Source organism: Vipera ursinii, assembly GCF_947247035.1.
Source record: "Vipera ursinii genome assembly, chromosome: 17".
NCBI classification, from domain to species: domain Eukaryota; kingdom Metazoa; phylum Chordata; class Lepidosauria; order Squamata; family Viperidae; genus Vipera; species Vipera ursinii.
This window is the reverse complement of record NC_139530.1, coordinates 5,045,728-5,064,434: the sequence shown is the minus strand read 5'-3', so window position 1 is coordinate 5,064,434 and position 18,707 is coordinate 5,045,728. Positions and strand designations below refer to the sequence as shown.

The window sequence follows — 18,707 nt, the reverse complement described above, 5'->3', positions numbered from 1 at the left end:
AGATAGGTAAGTAAGTAAAGTAAGTAGGCAGCTAGAGAGCTATATTATATGCGTAGATAGATTTGATAGGTAGGTAGGTAGGTAGATAGATGATAGATAGATAGGTAGGTAGGTGGGTGGGTGGGTGGGTGGGTAAGTTAAGTAAGTAGGCAGCTAGAGAGCTATATTATATGTGTAGATAGATTTGATAGGTAGGTAGATGATAGGTAGGTAGGTGGGTGGGTGGGTGGTTAGGTAAGTAAGTAAGTAGGCAGCTAGAGATACTTATATGTGTAGATAGATTAGATAGATAGATGATAGATAGATAGATAGATAGATAGATAGATAGATAGATAGATAGATAGATAGATAGATAGATCATATATATAGCGCTGTCTCTCTTTCTCTCTTCCCCCCCCCCCCAATTTCAAGTATCTCCTGGCCTAATCAGGGTTCAAAAGCCATGCAAAAGTAACCTTCCCCCCCCTCCTCTATTTTGCATTTGGGGGGAAGGGGAAGGCACCCACCACCCCCCTCTCTGAATAATGGAGGGAGGATGCCGGGACCCTCTGCCCCCACCCCGAGTCCTGAGGGAACAATCCAAGCCTCTCGGGGTCCCCTCTGGCACAGTGCCCACCCGGAATGCTGACAGGACGCCCTCGCCAGCCTGGCGTGAAGGAAGCATCTGTTGCTGGGCCTGGCAGGGGCCTGGAAGGCTGCCCCCATAACCAGCAATGCTCGTCTCCTCCTAGACTGGGGGATTCTGGGAGTTGAAGCCCACCCCTTTCAAGGTAGCCAAGATTGAAAAACGCTGAGAAGAGAATAGAATTAGAATTAGAATTAGAATTAGAATTAGAATTAGAATTAGAATTAGAATTAGAATAGAAGTAGAATAGAAGTAGAATAAAATAGGATGATTGGAATGGAATGGAATAGAATAATAGAATAGAATAGAATAGAATAGAATAGAATAGAATAGAATAGAATAGAATAGAATAGAATAGAATAGAATATGGAATGCAGAATAGAATAGAATAGAATAGAATAGAATAGAATAGAATAGAAATACAGAAATGTGATGAGAATAGAATAGAATGACATAAAGAGGGAATAGAATAGAATAGAATAGAATAGAATAGAATAGAATAGAAATACAGAAATGTGATGAGAATAGAATAGAATGACATAAAGAGGGAATAGAATAGAATAGAATAGAATAGAATCTGATCTGGAAGGGACCTTGGAGGTCTTCTAGTCCAGCCCCCTGCTCAAGCTAATGTCCTCCTATCGCCGCCCATTGGTGCTAAGGTGGTATTGCACCTCATTCATTCTTTCAGTGACCCCGACTCCCCCAGGCTTGGGGGGGTGTGGGTGTTTCAGGCCTTAGAAGACCCCTTTCAAAGGAGGAGGGCCCCAAATCCAAGCTGCATCTCAGCTGTTAGGGTCAGGCCCCGCCCACTTCTTTTTGGGGGGGCGGGGCGAGGAGGGATCGCCCTCTGGTGGCCGCCTGTGGGAATGCCTGACCCCTTTTGGGCTGGGGGAATTTTTTTCCCCCTACATCTGCCCCTCTTTTTTTGCAGGGGTGCCCTGGTTGGGGAGAGGGGAGAGCAGAGCTGCAACACTCGGACCCCCATCCTCATAGGTGGGGGGTGGGTGGGGGGGTCTTCCTGCCAGGGGCCACATTCAGACCCTTCTGGGGGCCGGGAGGGAGCCCCCCTCCCCGTGCCCGGAGCATCCCTATGCGTTAGAAGCGCCAGGGGGCCCCGGGGTGGGAGGCGCCAGCTGCCGTGACAGCCATATTAACCCCCCCACACCCCCACACCCCCGTCCTCTGCGCAGGCGCCTTCAGATGGCACACAGTTTGTCACCAGCGTGGCACGATTCCCGGGGAATAATTGCCAATCAATTACTGGTATCTGGTTGCTATGGAAACTTTATGGACAGGCCCGGCCTGCTCGCTCTCGGTTGCTCCTTTCCGGCCGCCTCCGCCAGGTGGGCCCCGTCCCACCTGAGCGTGGAGCCTCTGAGCATACGCCGAGTGTCTTCCGGGGCTCGCCCGTGGCCTCTGCCTCCCGTTGCCAGGGTTACCTGGAGGGATGGGGAGGAGGGGGCTGGCTGGGGAGGGGTCTCTGCCGGCCATGGGGAGCTGAGGGGGAGGGCTGGCTGCCAGAGGCACAAAGGGGGATTCTTTGCCCAAAGGAAGACCCCCCCCCAGTTAGCTAACTGTGTGGGTCCCGGCTGAGTGTGGGGGGGCTCTTTCTGGCCCCCAACCGCCTCCCCTGCATTAAATTTCCCCTGCAGACCAAAGGAAGGGCCAGGGGACGTCAATAGCCCCCCCCATACACACCAAATAAAGGATTAAGGGATCTTTTCCTGCGACCTTGTCTTTTCTTGTCCCCCCCCCCAGGAAAAATGATGGGCTGCCCCACTCCTCCTCCTCCAGCGGACCCCTAGAACTGCCCAGAAGAATTTCTCCCCCTTCGCACCCCACATTTCTCCATCCCAAGGTAAGGGTAGGGGGCTGCATGGGCGGGGATGCGGGGGCGCACTGGGGGCAGCTGTGGCTTCCCGCCCACATTCCCGAAAGTCTGTGTCCTAAAAAACGCCCCAGAGCTGGAATGTGTGTGTGGGGGGGGGGCTGTGGGAAGTCGCCTCCATGGTCCCCCTCCCAAGCGTCAATGGGGGGCCGGGCTTTCTGCAAGCTGAGCCGAGGGAGACTCGCAACCACTCTTAGCTTCCTACCACCCCTGCAGGGTAGGCCTCCTGCCTCTTGAGGTTCGGGGGGGGCAGGTCCTCCATTGGTCCACTGGGGAGGGCGCCTGGAGGCATTAAATTATTTATTTATTTATTTATTTATTTTATTTTATTACATTTATATACCCCCCTTTCCCGGAGGACCCAGGGCGGTTTACAGGGTAATTAAAAACCCAAAATACAAAAGTTAAAAAACCAAGTTAAAATAAATAAAAATAAATAAACATTTCCTGGTGGCCGGAGCCAGCGGAACAGCCTGCCTCAGGAAGGGGATGGCCAGCCAATCTTCTCCAGATGAAAAGGCTTGGGTGGTGGTGGTGGTGGGGAGGGGTCAGCCCTTCCCTGCTTCCCTCCCCCCACCCCTTCCTCTTGTAGGATCTGGGACTGGGCAGACTTTTTTGGGGGGAGGGGACACCGGGCATTTGGGAAGCGGATGTGCTGGCGAGTGGGGAAGGTTTGGGGGTCCTTGCTGGGCAACTGCTCTCGGAGGATGCCCACCGCGAGAGGGAGGGAGGGCGAGCAGGGTGGGCAGGGCAACGTGCCCGCCTGCCACTGGATCCCTGCAGATCCCGGTAGATCAGCTCTTCTACCTGGGTGGCCTAGCCAGGACGGACAGACGGACAGAAGCCAGCCCCCTCCTCTGATTTCTCACACGGACGCCGTCCCCTCTTAGCTCCCCCCCCCCGGCCAAGCGCACCCCCTGACGGATGCTTCCCGAAAAGCCTGCTGAACCCCCCCACCCCATAAAGTTGGGTGCTTGGTGTAACACTTGGAGTGTAGGAAAGGAGGCAGAACGGTGGGCGGAGAGACCCCCCCCCTCAAGAGAAGCCAGGTAAAGGAAACTCCTTTCGTCCCCTTGAATTCAGCGGCCGTTATGAGGGGTGGGGGCTCAGCTGCGGCCCCCACCCCTGTGGCTGCAGCTCCCCCCTCCTTTTCCAGTTTCCTGGGGGGGGGCAGGGGCTGCTCCTCCTGTGGGCTCCCTTCCATGTTTGTGTGTGTGTGTGTTTGGGGGGGAAATATCATCATCATCATCACCACCACCAGAATTTCTGCTTCTGTTTCCTGGAAGGATCTGGTCCCTCTTCATTCATCCCATCCAGGGGCGGCCAGTCGCCATGGTGACCCTCTTCCACCCCCCTCCTCGCCACCCACCCCCCCCAGGAAGACCTGCCTCCTCCAGGCCCGGCCACCTGGCTGGAACCCAATAGCCGGACGGGGAGATGCCAGGCGTGTGTGTGTGTGTGTGTGTGTGTGTGTGTGTGTGTGTGTGTGTGCCTGGCGGGCACCTCGCCCCTCCCTCCGCTCAGAGGAAGGACCGACCTGGCGGAGGTGGTGCTCCTCCCTCCCTCCCTCCCTCCCTCCCTCCCTCCCCCCCTCCCTCCCCTGCAGCGTGTGGGGAGCAGGATGTGATCCGACCCACCCTGTGTAAGGAGAGGAGAGCCAATGGCGGATCCCCCTGCAGAGCCCCCCCAATGGAGGGGGGCTGGCCGGGATGTAGGCTGGAGCGTGAGTAGATGGAGGGGGGGTTCTCCAGCCTGGGGTCGTCGTGGGGGTGGGGGGGAAGGAGGGCGGGCGGTAGGGGGGGAAGCCGAGGGGAGAATCATGGAGAATCCTGGGCTGTGGGGGTCTCGACCTCCTGGGCTTTCCCCCCCCCCTCCCTCGCTGACCTCGTGCTTTGCCTCCCCCCTTGGCCCGCAGAGAGAGGGGGGGGTCCGGCACAAGCGTTCCTCTTTGCGGCTGGGCCTTTGTGCCTCTTCTGGCAAACGGGGGTAGGGTGGGAGGGGGGGTGACCCTCCCTCCCCTACGTTCAGGGTCTTCTCCGGGCGCCTTCCGGACCCTCCCCACCCCAGCCTGCCCCCTTCTCTCTCTCTCCCCGCAGAACACCGAATTGTTTGCGATGATCGAAAAGATGCAGGTGAGCGAAGCCTGAGCCTCTTTGGGTGGGTGGGTGGGCGCTCTTGGGGGCCGTGGGGGGGGGGTTTCCATCCGAGAGAGACCCCTTTGGAGAACAAGGGTGAGATTGGGTGGGTGGGGGGAACTGGAGAAGGATGGGCAGGTACGGAAGGGAGCGATGTTCCCTCCTCCACCACCACCCCCCTTCAGGGCATTGGGGGATGAGAATCGTGCTCTTTGCATGCTCAGAGGTGCCCTTCCCTTGCTGCGCTCATCATCCACACACACACCCCCGCCTTTCTCCCCCAGGGCTCTTCTGGGGTGGGGGCATTGCAGGATCCATAACCCTCAGCTAGCACAGGGATGCGGGGGGGGGGGGTTGCTTTGAAAGAGAGCCAGGCTTTGCAAGGTGCCAACCCGGTCGGGGTCCCCGTGGCTGGTTGGTGGCCACATCTGGGGCCCGCCTGGTCCCGGGTTGCGCCTTAACCGAGGAGCAGCAGCCGGACCCGCGCTTTTCCCCTCCCCTCCCCCTCCGTCCCACCGTGTGCCCGAGCCGACCTGTGCCAAGCAGGATCTCCGTGCCGCCATGCCCTCTGCCCGGGCACAGCTGGCGGCCGGCCCAGGCAGGCTGTTGACTCTGGGGCTGGTCTCTTTCCTCCCTCCTTCCCCCCCCCCCAGGGAAACCGGATGGACGAACAGCGCTGTGCCTTCCCCCCTCCCCTCAAGGTAGGCGCTCTGCCCCTCCGCAGGGAGGGCGCTCCGTCGGGAGGGGGCCACCCCAGGCGGAAAGCCCACCGGTGGAGCTCCTTCGACCGCCTTGCCAAGCTACTTTGACGGAATCTTGCCAGCCTGAAAGTTGAATTTCTCTCTCTCTGCCCCTTTTACGCCCTGTGAAACTCTGTGTGTCTGTGTGTGTGTGTGTCTGTGTGTGTGTGTGTCAGCCTCTTCCTCGCCCATTATGGGCTGTGCCCTGGTCTCCCGTCCAGTGCAGGGATGGGGGGTGGGTAGGGGGGGGGTCTGCAGCCCACACAGATGCTCTTCCAAACTTTGCAAACTGCTTCAAGTGGGGGGAACGAAGCGGAGGTGCGTGTGTGCGTTTGTGTGTGTGTGTGTTTGTGCATTGACACACAAGGGCCTTTTGTGTTTTGTTTTGCTTCTTCTTTGCAGACGGAAGAAGATTACATCCCTTATCCCAGCGTCCACGAGGTAAGGAAGAGCGAGGCCATCCGACGCAAAGGAGCCTCCTGGTTTAGGAGCAGTCTACCTCAAGAGCGGCGGGGAGGATGCTTTGCCCTCCTGGGTTCCCCTTTTTAGGCGGGGGGGGGAGAAAAACCCGTCCTGTGGCCTTCCCTTGTCTCTAGGCAGGGGGTGGGGTGGGCGAGGCGGGGTGCCTCCCTCCCTCCCTGCCTGCCTGTCTAAGGTTCGAATCGTCCCCCACCTACCCACCCACCCACCTACCGTTTCCCCCTTCTGCAGGTTCTGGGCCGAGAGGCTCCTTTCCCCCTCATCTTGCTCCCCCAGTTTGGGGGCTACTGGATCGAGGGGACCAACCACGAGCTGGCGGATCTTCCCGAAATCCCCTCGCCCAGCTGTAAGGTCAAGCTGGAATGCAACCACCTGGCCAGGGTCTACCGGAAGCACTTCCTGGGCAAGGTCAGCCCCCTCCCGCCCGGGGCTGGGGAGGGAGGGAGGAAGGGGGGGCTTGGGAAGGGGAAGACCACCCCCTCATAGCCCCACTGGGACCCCCGCCAAGAGGCTGCTCTGCCCGGCCAGCCTCTTTCCTCTTTCGACCTGGAGGGGATGTTTTGGTAGACCCCAAGGGGTGTGTGTGTGTGTGTGTTTGTGTGTGTGGGGGGTCATCCCCAGCCTCCCCACTCTTTTGGGGGGCTGCCTTCCAAAGCCGGGGTGCACAGAAGCATCGGGACTGCCTCTACCCAGGCTTCCCGCTCTGCCTTCGCCTGGGGGAGGAATGTGAGGAATAATAATAATAATAATAATAATAATAATAATAATAATAATAATAATAATAATAATAATAATAATAATAATTTTATTTATATACCGCCCTTCTCCCGAAGGACTCAGGGCGGTGAACAGGGCAAATATATAAAAATACAAAAATATAAGCAATGGAGTCGGAGCTAACCTGGAGGATGAGCTGTTCCTGTCCTTCCCTGCGGGGGGGGGAGGGAGGGCTCCGTGGGGACCCCCCCACCCCACCCCCCAAAATGGCAGGGCTGCCTCCCTCTGCCCACCCCACTCCCTGCTCTGGCTTTGCCCCGGATGCTGTTCGGCACGCAAGAGGGAAGGGGGGTGGGATATCCGAGAAGGGCACAAAAAAGAGGGGTGCTGCAGGGGTGGGTTTTTTTGGGGGGGTGGACCCCCCGCGTGGCGTCACTGGAGGCCTTCCCCCACCCGGAGAAACCGCCCGGCTGCTTTCCAGGAAGCAGCCAGCTGTGTGCCTTCTGGGTGGGGCCGCCGCGGTAGGCAGGGAGGGGCCGCACTTTGCCCCCGCTGGGTGGGGCAGGACCGGGTGGACCCCCCCCATTCTCCCCACCTGCCCTGGCTTTCGAAGGAAAGCAGCATGGGGGGGGGCAGAAGGATCCCCCCAACTTCAGCCCCTTCGGGCGGAGGCCTTGCAGAGGGATGAAAGGGAATTGGGGTGAGAGGTGGGGGGGTCACTTTGGACCAGCGGGGGTTAGGGTGCAACTGAGGCCATGTGTCTGTGTCTGTGTCTGTGTCTGTGTGTGTGTGTGTGTTCTTGGGAGAAGACCTCATTCAAAGCGAGACAGTTGTAAAGGGGAAAAAAAAAGGAATTTTGTCAGATTTGTGGCTTTCCGTGGCCGTAATGTTGTAGAGCCTCCAAGGCCGGGAGCAGTAGGCCTCGTTTAACCTCCCTTTCCGGCTCCTTGTCTGCTCAGGAGCACTTCAATTACTACTCGGTGGACGCGGCGCTGGGACACCTGGTTTTCTCGCTCAAGTACGACGTGATCGGGGACCAGGAGCATCTGCGCCTCCTCCTGCGGTAAATTGGGGGGGCGCGCCTCCTGCGGTGGGGCTGGGACCCCCCCCCCTTCTCTCTTCCCGCCGCTTGGCCCTGACTCTCCTCTTCCTCCCACCCCGCAGCACCAAGAGCCGGTCCTATCACGACGTCATCCCCATTTCCTGCCTGACCGAGTTCCCCAACGTGGTCCAGATGGCCAAGGCAAGTTGGGGCGCTGGGGAGACAAACCCCCCAAAAAACTTTCTCTTCCCGCAAGGGAACCGGGGTCGGCCGCGGGGTTCGGCCTCCTCCTCCTCCTGGCAGCTTGACCCAACCAGGTCGCCTGGAGCCCGTGGGAGATGGCCGCAGGGTGGGTGTGAGGGCAGAAGGAGGTGTCTCGGTCACCAAAACTGGGGTGGGTGGGGGGTCTTAGGGAGGGTCTCCCCACTGTGCAGAAGAGGGGGGGTCAGCTCGATTCACGCGGCCTCTTCTCTCCTCGGCCGCAGCTGGTCTGCGAAGACGTGAACGTTGACCGCTTCTACCCTGTGCTGTATCCCAAGGTAGGGGTGGGGGGCCGTGAATCGAGGGGGAGGGGAGGAGGAGGAGGAGGAGGGAGGAAGACCCTTCCCCACCTCCCAAGCCCTCTTCCGCTCTCTCCAACACTCCCCCCCACCCCTGCTTTGCTTTTCCCACCCCCCACCCCACCCAGGCCTCCCGCCTGATCGTCACCTTCGACGAACACGTCATCAGCAATAACTTCAAATTCGGGGTGATTTACCAAAAACTTGGCCAGGTGGGTCTGCGCCTCGTGCCCGGAGGGAGCAGGTGAGGCCGCGGGAAGCCCTTGGATGGCGAAGGGGGGGGCAGGAGCCTTTGAGCAGGCTGGGGGAGGGAATAGAGGGGTGGGGGGGGCTTCCGGACACTGTGCCGAGACACCACACACACACACACCCCTTTTGTGCCGTTTTCTCTGGAAGCACGGCTCCTTCGGCCCTTCCCGGCTGGGCCCTGGGGCTCTTCGAACCCCGGCCCTCTTTAGGACTCGGTGGACTTCCAACTCCCAGAATTCCTCAGCCTGGCTGAGGGATTCTGGGAGTTGTAGTCCACCGAGTCCTAAAGAGGGCTGGGGTTCGAAGAGCCCCAGGGCTGGGCCCTTGGAGGGGAAAGCTCGCCAAGGGATCCTCCCCCGCTCGCCCCCTCTCTTTGCTGCACCCCAAGGGCTTCAGATGCCAAGGAGCCCCAGGCAAGGAGGAGAGGGGGGTGTCTGTCCCCCCCCCCCCCCGGCCTTCCATCCCACCCATGCAGCTGGCCTGGACCAGACGGGATGCCCTGCCTGCCACCACTGATGTGGGGAATCCGGCAGGGGGCTTGCAGCCTTTGCCCCTGAGCCAGACCTCCCTCTGTGCCCCCCCCCGTCGGCTGCCCGGGCACACACACACACACACACACACACACACACACACACACACACACAAACACACACCCTTTCCCCGCAGACGTCAGAAGAGGAACTATTCGGCATCACGGAGGAGAGTCCGGCCTTGGAGGAATTCTTAGAGTTCTTGGGCCAGAAGATCCAGCTGCAGGACTTTAAGGGGTGAGTGCGGCCGCTGTGTGTGTGTGTGTGTGTGTGCGTGCAAGCTGCCCCCTCCCCAGCAAAATCCCCCCCCCCAGGGCTCAGCCTGAGGCTTCTTTCTCTGGGGCCTGCGCAGGTTCCGGGGAGGCCTGGACGTGACCCACGGCCAGACGGGGACCGAGTCCGTCTACTGCAAATTCCGGAGCAAGGAGATCATGTTCCACGTCTCCACCAAGCTGCCCTACACCGAAGGGGACGCGCAGCAGGTAAGACGGCCAGGGACGGACACACACACACACACACACACACACACACACACCCCTTCCTCGTCTCCACGCTCCACTCAGCCGGTGGGGGCTTGACCCTCTTCTCCCCTCTCCCCCAGCTGCAGCGGAAGCGCCACATCGGCAACGATATCGTGGCCATCATCTTCCAGGACGAGAACACCCCCTTCGTGCCGGACATGATTGCCTCCAACTTCCTGCACGCCTACGTGGTGGTGCAGGCCGAGAACGCCTGTTCGGAAAAGACTCTCTACAAGGTGACCCCCTGGGGGGGGGAGGGAGGGGGAGGGCTGGCAGGGGTGGGGTGGGTGAGAGCCGCTCGAATGGGGTCCCGGGTCCGGCCGAGAGGGGGCAGCCCCCTTAGTGCCCATGCCAGCGGCTCGCCTTGTCCCTTGCAGGTCTCCGTCACCGCCCGGGACGACGTCCCCTTCTTCGGGCCCCCGCTGCCCAACCCCGCCATTTTCCAGAAGGTGAGCGCGTCTCCTTCCTTCCAGGCCTGCCCCCCCACTTTCAGGGCATTCGGGGTGGGGTGGGGTCTGCAGCACCGGGCACAGCTCTCCCACACACACACACACACACTGCTTCCCCGAGGGGCGAGAGACCCTGGGTGGGCAGGCAATGCTCAGCTGGGTCTGGGGGTTGATACAGGACAGTCCTGTTGCTGGTCAGAGTCCTGTGCGAAATCTTGGGGTGTGTGGGGGGGGTGTCACCCAGCCAAACCAAGCCTTGCAAAGCCCCCCCACCCCCATTTCTCCCCGCAGGGGCCAGACTTCCAGGCGTTCCTTTTGACCAAGCTGATCAACGCCGAATACGCCTGCTACAAAGCGGAAAAGTTTGCCAAACTGGAAGTGAGTTTCCGGGGGGGCCACCGAGCCTCTCTGGCTGCGAGCCCGTTTTGCAAGCTGGGGGCGCCCCGGTCCTCCTCCGTGCGCCCCTCCCTTTCCCTGGCTGACCCTCCCGCGGTCTCTGGGCTCAAGGGGGAGGGGGCCTGCTTGTCGCCGCAGGAGCGCACCCGGGCGGCTTTGCTGGAGACGCTGTACGAAGAGCTGCACCTGAACAGCCAGTCCATGATGGGCCTGGGGGGCGAGGAGGACAAGATGGAGAACGGCGGGGGGGGCGGCAGCAGCTTCTTCGAGTCCTTCAAGGTGAGGGGGGGTCACCTTGTGGATTTCCCTGCCTCTCCGGCCCCTTTGCAGCCTCCCCAGCTCTTGCCTCCCTCTGCCTTCTCCTTCCCAGCTTGGGGGGCTGCAGCCCCCCTCAAGTGTTTGCGGGACCCCTCCCCTGGGCAGGCAGTGGGCTTCCCGGGGTCTTTGCTCCTCGGACCGCCAGCGGCCAGCCCCCACCCACCCCCCCACCCCCTTAAGAGAGCCCTGCTGCCCGCTTTGGCCCCTTCCGGGGAGGGCGAGGGTGGCTGAGGGCGGGCCGGCCTTCCCTTCCAGCGGGTGATCCGCAGCCGCAGCCAATCGATGGACGCCGTGGGTCTCAACAGCAAGAGGCAGAACACCGTCACCACCAGCCAGAGTGGCAGCTTTGGCCACCCCAGTCCCGACATCGCCAAAGCCACCGGCCTAGTGAGTGCCCCTCCCCCGCTGGCCCACCTCCGGAGCCCTCCCCCCCCTCCCACCCAGTCCTTCCAGCGCCTTCTGCAGTGACCTTAGCCTTTGCTTGGCCCCCCCCACCCCAACGGGGGTGGCGTTGGGCGTTGGCGAGGAGGGTGGGGGGAGCAAGACCCACATCCCACCCTCCACCCACCCACCCACCCCGGTTTTCTCCTGGTCAGGGGTACCTCCTTGGGGTGCACTGCCCCAGCGTGGCCACTGGGTGGCAGCCTTGGCCCACCGTAGGAGCCTGGCCTGGAGGGGAGAGAGTTGGCTGCCTAGAGGGGCGAGCGGGACCCTCCATTGGGCAGGGCTTGGAAGGGAGGGGTGGTCTTGTGGGCTGAAGCCCCCCCACCCCACCCTCACCCCCCACTGCCCTGCTGGAGGCACATCCCCACCTGCCCTTCCTCTGGTGGCGAGGAGTATGGAGCATCCCCCAGTTCTGTCTCTCACCGTGGCTGGCAGGAGCCAGCGGGAAAAGGGGGCCGTCTCCCACCCTCTCCTGCCTCCCCTCCCCACCCCAGGATCGCTGGGGTGGGGTGGGGGGGCGCCTGGTGGGTGCCAGAGAGCATCTGGGCTGCTGTAACAAGAGGGGGCAGCGAGCGTGGCAGAGGCCCCAGCACCCCCATCTCGGGCATCGCTTCTGCTGCCTAACCCCAGGCAAAAACATCTCCCAGCTTGCCCCCCCCCCCCCCGCCGCCGCCCCCATCCCATCCCAGGCACAGCCCCAGCAGCTTCCTCTGCCTTCTCATGCCCCCTCCATGCCCGCTGGCTGCCTTGGCCCTTCCGGGAGGCTGGCCCCCTCGGTGGGTAATTGAGCGCCATTGTGTTGGCATGACTTCTTTCTCTCTCTCTCTCTCTCTCTCCCTTCCTCATCCTCCTTTGTTCCCCCCCCTTTCTCCCCCTCTGCCTTCTCCCCCCCCACCCTATTCACGCTCTGCCCGCTTGCCAGTCATTGCTTGTGCCCGGAAAAACGCCAAGTAGGTACGGACGCCGAGGCAGCGCGATAGGCATAGGAACCATTGAAGAGGTGGCTGGACTTTTTCTTCATTCTCTCTCTCTCTCTCTCTCTCCTCCCTTTTTCTCTCTCTCTTTCTCTTTCTTTCTCTCCTCTCTCTCTCTCTCACTCTCTTTTCTCTCTCTCTCTGTTTTTCTTTCTCTCTCTTTCTCTCACTCTGCTCTTTTCTCTCTCTTTTCTTTCTTTCTTTCTTTCTTTCTTTCTTTCTTTCTTTCTTTCTTTCTTTCTTTCTTTCTTTCTTTCTTTCTTCCTTTTTTCCCCAGCCCCCCCCCTCGCTGCCCCTTTCCCACCCCATTGCATGCCCCACACAGCCTCCTACCCCCCACTCCCACCCCCGGGGCATCCTTGCTAAACCTGGGAAATTGCTGGGAATGTGTTTCCTTCTGGATCTCTCGTTTTGGGGATGATTACAACCCTTCGCATTTGAAGGGAAGAAAGACCCTCTGGGCACCTTTGTGCTTTCAGCCTTTCTGTTGGACCCCCTCCAGGGGGTTCCTGGACCCTCCCTCTGGCGGGAAGCGTTCCTTCCTCCCCCTCCCTCCTCCCTTTTGGGGACCCCGGAGTTTCCTTGTCCTTCTGCAGGATATATTTTTTTTTTAAAACACGTTCACAAGACAGACAGAGGCTTGGGAGGAGAAGACAGACCCATTTTAATGGGGTTTTTTATATTGTTATTGACTGTTTTAGCTGGGCTACTATTTAATTCTTTTTAATTTTTGTATCCTGTATTTTTATGTATGCCCTGTTCACCGCCCTGAGTCCTTCGGGAGAAGGGCGGTATACAAATACAATAAAACTAAACAATAAAACTAAATTTCCCACTGGGGAGGGGGGGGGTCTTCCCTGGCTCACGCCTCCATTTTTGTAAACTGCCCCTCCCCATCCGCTTGCTTCTCCTCCTACCTCTGCCTCCCACACACACACACACACACACTGGGGCGTCCTCTCCAGGGAAGCATTTGTAAATCCTTGGCATGCTGCAAAGGGTTTAATCTGGGCAGTTGGGGCGGTGTGAGTTCGCACCCGCTCTGCTGCCTGTCTGTTTTCGCAGACTCTGCTCTGCAGCATCCTAGGTAAGCTTTGGGTGGCCCCAATGTGGGTCTGGCCCCTGGACGCCGTGGGGGTACCCATGGCTATGCCGTAGCTGTCCGGGGACCCCAAGCAGATGCAATCCCCAAGGAGGGGGGGAGGTGATGGCTAGGAAAGATTTATTTGCAACGCCTGGAATTAGCGCGCGGTGAAGACGACGGTGGTTAGTGCAGTTGTTGAGCTGGGGATGGCCTTTCTCAAGTACCACCACCCCACCCCACCCACCCTCGGCTTGCTTGTGCCTGCCGATCGATCGGCAGGGTTTCCCAAAGCAGAGACCCCTCCCCAATTCTCTGGAGTGTCTCTCCTTGTTCCTGCTTAATCATTCTGCTTAATGACACCCACCCCTCTCCCCGTCTCTTGCAGTCCCTGATTGTCCCCGGAAAGAGTCCGACGCGGAAGAAGTCCGGGCCGTTCGGGTCCCGGCGAAGCAGCGCCATCGGCATTGAGAACATCCAGGAAGTGCAGGAGAAAAGGTGGGCTGGGGTGGGGGCTGCGGGTGGGTTTCTTCCCCCGCCCCGCACCGGCCAGCTTCACGCGCTCACCTGGGATTTCTTGAGGCCGCAATTGTGCGTCGTGCACTCAAAGCCGCAACAAACGGACTCGTCCCAGGCTCGGAGCCCAAGTCAAGCCCATTGCCCTCAAACCAAGCTGGTTTTGGAGGAAGGCCCTGGCCCTGGTACCCCCACCCCCCAGCCTTGATCCTGAAACTCCACCTGTCCTGCAGGGAGAGCCCGACGGGCACCGCGAAGACGCCCGATGACAACCACACCACGGGCCAGGAGCCCCACTCCGAAAACTCCTCCAATCAGAGCTCGCCAGAGATGCCCACCACGAAGAACAGGTGGGCACCAACCTCCCCACCACCACTTCCCGGGCATCTCCTTTGCTTTGGACACCCGGCATCCCTTTAACTCTGCTTCTCCATCTCCTTGTAGGCCAGATCCGGTGATGCCAAAGCCAGAAGCCGGGCCTGAATCCTCCCGCTCCTCCTCCAGCGCCAGTAGCTTCGGCAGCATGGTGGAGGACGCCGAAGGCAGCCGGGATGACACCAGCGGGGTGAGGTGGCGCCCGGGGTGGGCGTGGCAGCAGGGTGGGGGGGGATGAAGGGAGGCGGGCTGGCGCACAGATACCAGGAGGGAATTCAGACAGAGGCGTAAAAAGTGCCTTTGAGAGTTTCTCCTGACGGCGGCTCCCGGGGGCCTTTTATTTTATTTTATTTTTATTTTAATCCCATTTATATCCCGCCCTTCTCCGAAGACTCAGGGCGGCTTACAAGCTTAGCAGTAGCCTTCATTCTATGTATATGCCTGCTTATTAGGGCTTTCACACACACCCCCCAAGCGGCATTATTACAAAGTCAGCTTAATTGCCCCCAACAATCTGGGTCCTCATTTTACCTACCTGGGAAGGATGGAAGGCTGAGTCAACCTTGAGCCTGGTGGGACTCGAACCTGCACTAATGGCAGGCAGCTGGTGTTACTTAAGGAGGCATTAGCCCACTGCTCCACCAAGGCTAGTTGAAAGTGGTCAGCCCCGACAGGCCACGGTTTGGCAATCCTGGCTTGTCGTTCAGTGAACGAAAGCCGCCTGGAGTATCTGGAGCAGTGGGCAGCCATAAAAGGGGGCCTTTGTGGCCGGAAACGGCTCAAATATTTCATATTTCAGCCCCTTTTTTTTTCTCCCCGACTCCCCCTAACTTGAAGCCGATTCTCGGGGGGGCGGGGCTAGGAAGGGCTTCCCCAATCCGAGGCTCTAAACACGGTGGACTAGGAACTTGGCAGAGGAAAGTTGGATTCTGGGCAAGTCCTTCCCTCTGCTTTCTCTGCCCCAGGAGAGCCACGTCCCTTCGACCCCTTCCCACAAGCGGGATTCCTTCATCTACAGCACGTGGCTGGACGACAGCACCAGCACGCCCAGTGGGGGCAGTTCTCCAGGTACCTCCCCGCCCCCCCCCCCCTCCTTGCAGCGCCCCCATGAGGCTGGCCTGGATACACACACACACACACACACACACACACACACACACACACTGCCTAGTGTGGGACCCCTTTGCTCACGAGGGAGGGAGGGCTGCTTTTAATCCCAGTTGCCTTGGTGCTTCCCCCCCCCTTCCAGGCCCTTCGCACTCCCCCCAGCCGGACCCCAGGAAGCCCACGGACCCCCCCTGCCCAGAGATCCAGATCCAGCTCGAACACTCGGACCCGCAGCCCCCACACCTGGTGAGGGCACCCCGAGGGCTGGGGGAGGGGGTGTCCCTTTTCTTGGGAGGGGGAGGGTCTGTCGGGAGGGGAATCGTGGTCCGTGCAGTGGTTTTAATCCTCCTTTTTTTTTTCCCCTCCCCTCCCCCAGAGCTGTTAACCTCCCACCGGTCTTGCGGATATGCCTCCTGAGCAGGTCAGACCCTGGTGTCTGTCCCACCCACCCCCCGATATCTTCCCTGGGGACCCCCACCCCGCCCACGAGCCCCTGGCAAGTCCTCCCCTGCCCCATCACTCCCGTTCCTCCCTATGCGTTCCTCCCTATGCGTGCTGGTTCCCTTCTCCTCCGTGGTGGCGCCTTCAACTTTTCAGGCCATCGTGAGTCTGGGGGAGTGACGCTTCCTTTGCCCTCCTCTCTTCCGCCCTCCCCGAACCCCTACCCCACCCCCCACCCCCACCCCGACAGCTCACGGCAAAGAAGCACAAGCTGAGGCAACGGCGGAGAAGCCACGTTTTTTTTTCCCTCTCTCTCGGCACAAGAGGACTTCCACCAGCGAAACTTTGCTTCTCCAACTCTCCATTTTGAAGCAGCTGCTTCTCCACCTCCACCTCCTCCTCCTCCGGCCACCTCTGGCGGCTTCCTCCCGGTCGCGGTGGAAGGCACGGCGGGAATGGCATTGCTCCGGGCCCACTCAGGACGCTCTGGGCCTCGATTCTCCCACCCCGCTTTCCATGAGCTGTGCTCAACGACGCCCCCCCTCCCCAATTCCATCGCCCGCCCGCCCCCCAAAACCCTCCAGCCTGCGGAGTCAAGCGGTGGACAATCAGAAGGAGATGGGGGTGCCTGTTCCCCAGCTGTTTCCCCCCCCTCGAACCCCAGGTCTCTCTGTGGGGGCTAAGGTGGGGGGGAGGGAGGACCTTCGGCCTCTTCCTGGCTTCCCCATTGCACGGGCCGGCAGCCCCCCCTCTTTCCAGGGGCCACCCTGCAAGACGAGAGGCGGGCTAGGTAGGATCAGCTCCATCCTGCAAGATGTTGTTTTTCCCTGGAAAACCGAGCATCCCCATCGGCTGCATGTGCTCTGGACTCTGTTTCAGCCCACGGAGGAGGCCCACGGACGGAGGCCTTTATGGGGCAGCGTCTGGATCAGCTCCTTCCGGCTTTGGGTCTCCAACTGGCTCCTTCTGCATCTCTCTCTCTCTCTCTCTCTCTCTCTCTCTCTCTCTCTATCTCTCTCTCTCTCTATCTATCTCTCCTTCCCGGCTGGCACACTCCTTTCTTTTCCTGCCCTCCGCTCTTGTCACGTTCCCTGTCCGCTTTGCCCCCCCACACACACACACAGAGACACACAGCAACCGTGTTCCCTCTTATCCTAGGGAATTTGGGCAGCTTGGGTGGGAGATGTTCCCAGTCTCTCCCTTCCCCGATGGTCATCCCAAAGAAACCTTGACAATCTTGCCCCAGCTCAGTTAGGGGGTGGAGGGGCTCAGGCAGGTCTGGGGGTGCCCTGGGGTGATGTTCAGGCTGTTCCAAGGCAGCCACCGCCACCCCTTCACCCCCCCACGGCCTGGGCAAAGCCTGACGCTCTGGCTGGGCTCTAAACTGCAAAAGTCTCCCCCTCTTTGCTTTGCAGGATTTTTGGGGGGGTGGGGGGGCACCACATCTTTGCGGGTAATGCACCTGACTGGCTCCACAGGTGTCTGGATCAGGGAAAAGGTTTCCCCCCAATTCCCAGGCATCCACGTTTAATTTTAAACATCCTTCTGATGATGTGAAAATATTAATTCTGTGATGTCTGGGTCTTTCTCTCTCTCTCTCTGTTGCGTAAATCCATCCTTCCTTTTTGGGTCGTTTTGGTTGCTTAATTTTATTTAATTTTTATTTTTATTTTTTTTTTAAAATGAGATGCACAAAATCCATGAACTTAACAATGTTTAAACATGGCGTTTAATTTAAAACTCCCAAGACGTGTATCGGTGTTTCCAGTGACCTGTGTATAAAAAACTATATATATATATATATATATATATATATATATAATCTATTTATCGCTATTGTAAGAAGAATCTATTTGTAAAAATGCTTTTTAAAGATATACAGGCTGGAAAATAAAAGGGGAAACCTCCAGGTGATTTTTCCTGTTCCGTTCGGAGGAAGGCTTCTGGTTGGGGAGGCCACGAACAGCGGGAAGATTCTTAAAACAGCTCCAGTCGGTTCGGGTCCAATTCTAAGGTTCCTCCGGAGGAGGGAAGGGAAGATCTGGGGGTGGAGGGGAAGGAAGACAGAAACCTGATAGCCTTTTAGAGGCTTGGAAGGATGCAAGCCACAAAACCACTTGGGGTCTTTCTGTCCCTCTGGAAAAAGAGCTTTTAGGATGCCGTGGTGGGGAGGGTGAAGAGCAAAGTTTTCAGTGCAACTTTGGCGACGTCAAAATGGTGGCCTTCCAACTCCCAGAATATCCAGCTTCTTACAGGATCCTGGGAGTTGGAAGTCCACCTCTCTCGTTCATCCCATCGTGGTTTATTCACTAAGCCGTTGTTCGCAGGGCGGTTGGCTACTGCGGTGAGTGGCAGTCTCGGTTGCGTAGCCGTTCTGGGACTTTCGGTACATGCTGGAGTGCGGCGTGGGGGCCCGGGAGGGGCTCCCCAGCCCCCAAGGAAGCAGGAAGGAAAGCGGGCCTTGATTGCCTTGTTCTGGTGCTGCACGAGGCTTAGAACAGAGGAGAGGAAGAGAAGAGAGTACAGTAGGAGTAGGTTAGAATGGAATGGAATATAGAAATAGTAACGGTGGAGTAGAGTAGAGTAGAATCGAACTGAATGCAGAGTAGAATAGAATATGGAATAGATTAGAATATGGAATGCAGAATAGAATAGAGCAGAACTGCAGAATAGAATAGAACATGGAATGCAGAATAGAATATGGAATATAGAATAGAATATGGAATAGATTAGAATATGGAATGCAGAGTAGAATAGAATAGATTAGAACTGCAGAATAGAATAGAGCAGGGGTCTTCAAACTTGGCCCTTTTATGACTTGTGGACTTCAGCTCCCAGAATTCCTCAGCCAGCATTGCTGGCTGAGGAATTCTGGGAGCTGAAGTCCACAAGTCATAAAAGGGCCAAGTTTGAAGACCCCTGGAATAGAGTATGGAATGCAGAATAGAATATGGAATGCAGGATAGGATAGAATAGTATTCAAGATGGACAGTGATTAATATTTATATGTAGGAGTGTAGGTATTTATATGTGTATGTATATAGCATGTTTATATGTGTGATGTATGTGTACACTGGAGAGCAAGCAACAAAAATTTCATTTTTCATGTGTGCCAG

The 18,707-nt window shown here is 58.4% G+C and overlaps 1 protein-coding gene across 1 annotated transcript; it reads left to right on the top strand.

Moving 5' to 3' along the window:
• Positions 1-2,390: 2,390 nt before the first annotated feature.
• RAP1GAP (RAP1 GTPase activating protein) lies at positions 2,391-17,369 on the top strand. The gene is made up of 24 exons (XM_083375907.1): positions 2,391-2,486; positions 4,613-4,648; positions 5,305-5,352; positions 5,794-5,832; positions 6,103-6,279; positions 7,548-7,651; positions 7,753-7,831; positions 8,116-8,169; positions 8,319-8,402; positions 9,106-9,206; positions 9,322-9,451; positions 9,571-9,726; positions 9,868-9,939; positions 10,231-10,317; positions 10,474-10,614; positions 10,909-11,040; positions 12,020-12,097; positions 13,541-13,650; positions 13,902-14,018; positions 14,113-14,233; positions 15,009-15,111; positions 15,293-15,396; positions 15,527-15,571; positions 15,916-17,369. Exons 2-23 carry the CDS (start codon positions 4,631-4,633, stop codon positions 15,533-15,535), a joined length of 2,064 nt encoding a protein of 687 aa, XP_083232033.1. The 5' UTR covers positions 2,391-2,486; positions 4,613-4,630; the 3' UTR covers positions 15,536-15,571; positions 15,916-17,369.
• The last annotated feature ends 1,338 nt before the right edge of the window (positions 17,370-18,707 follow it).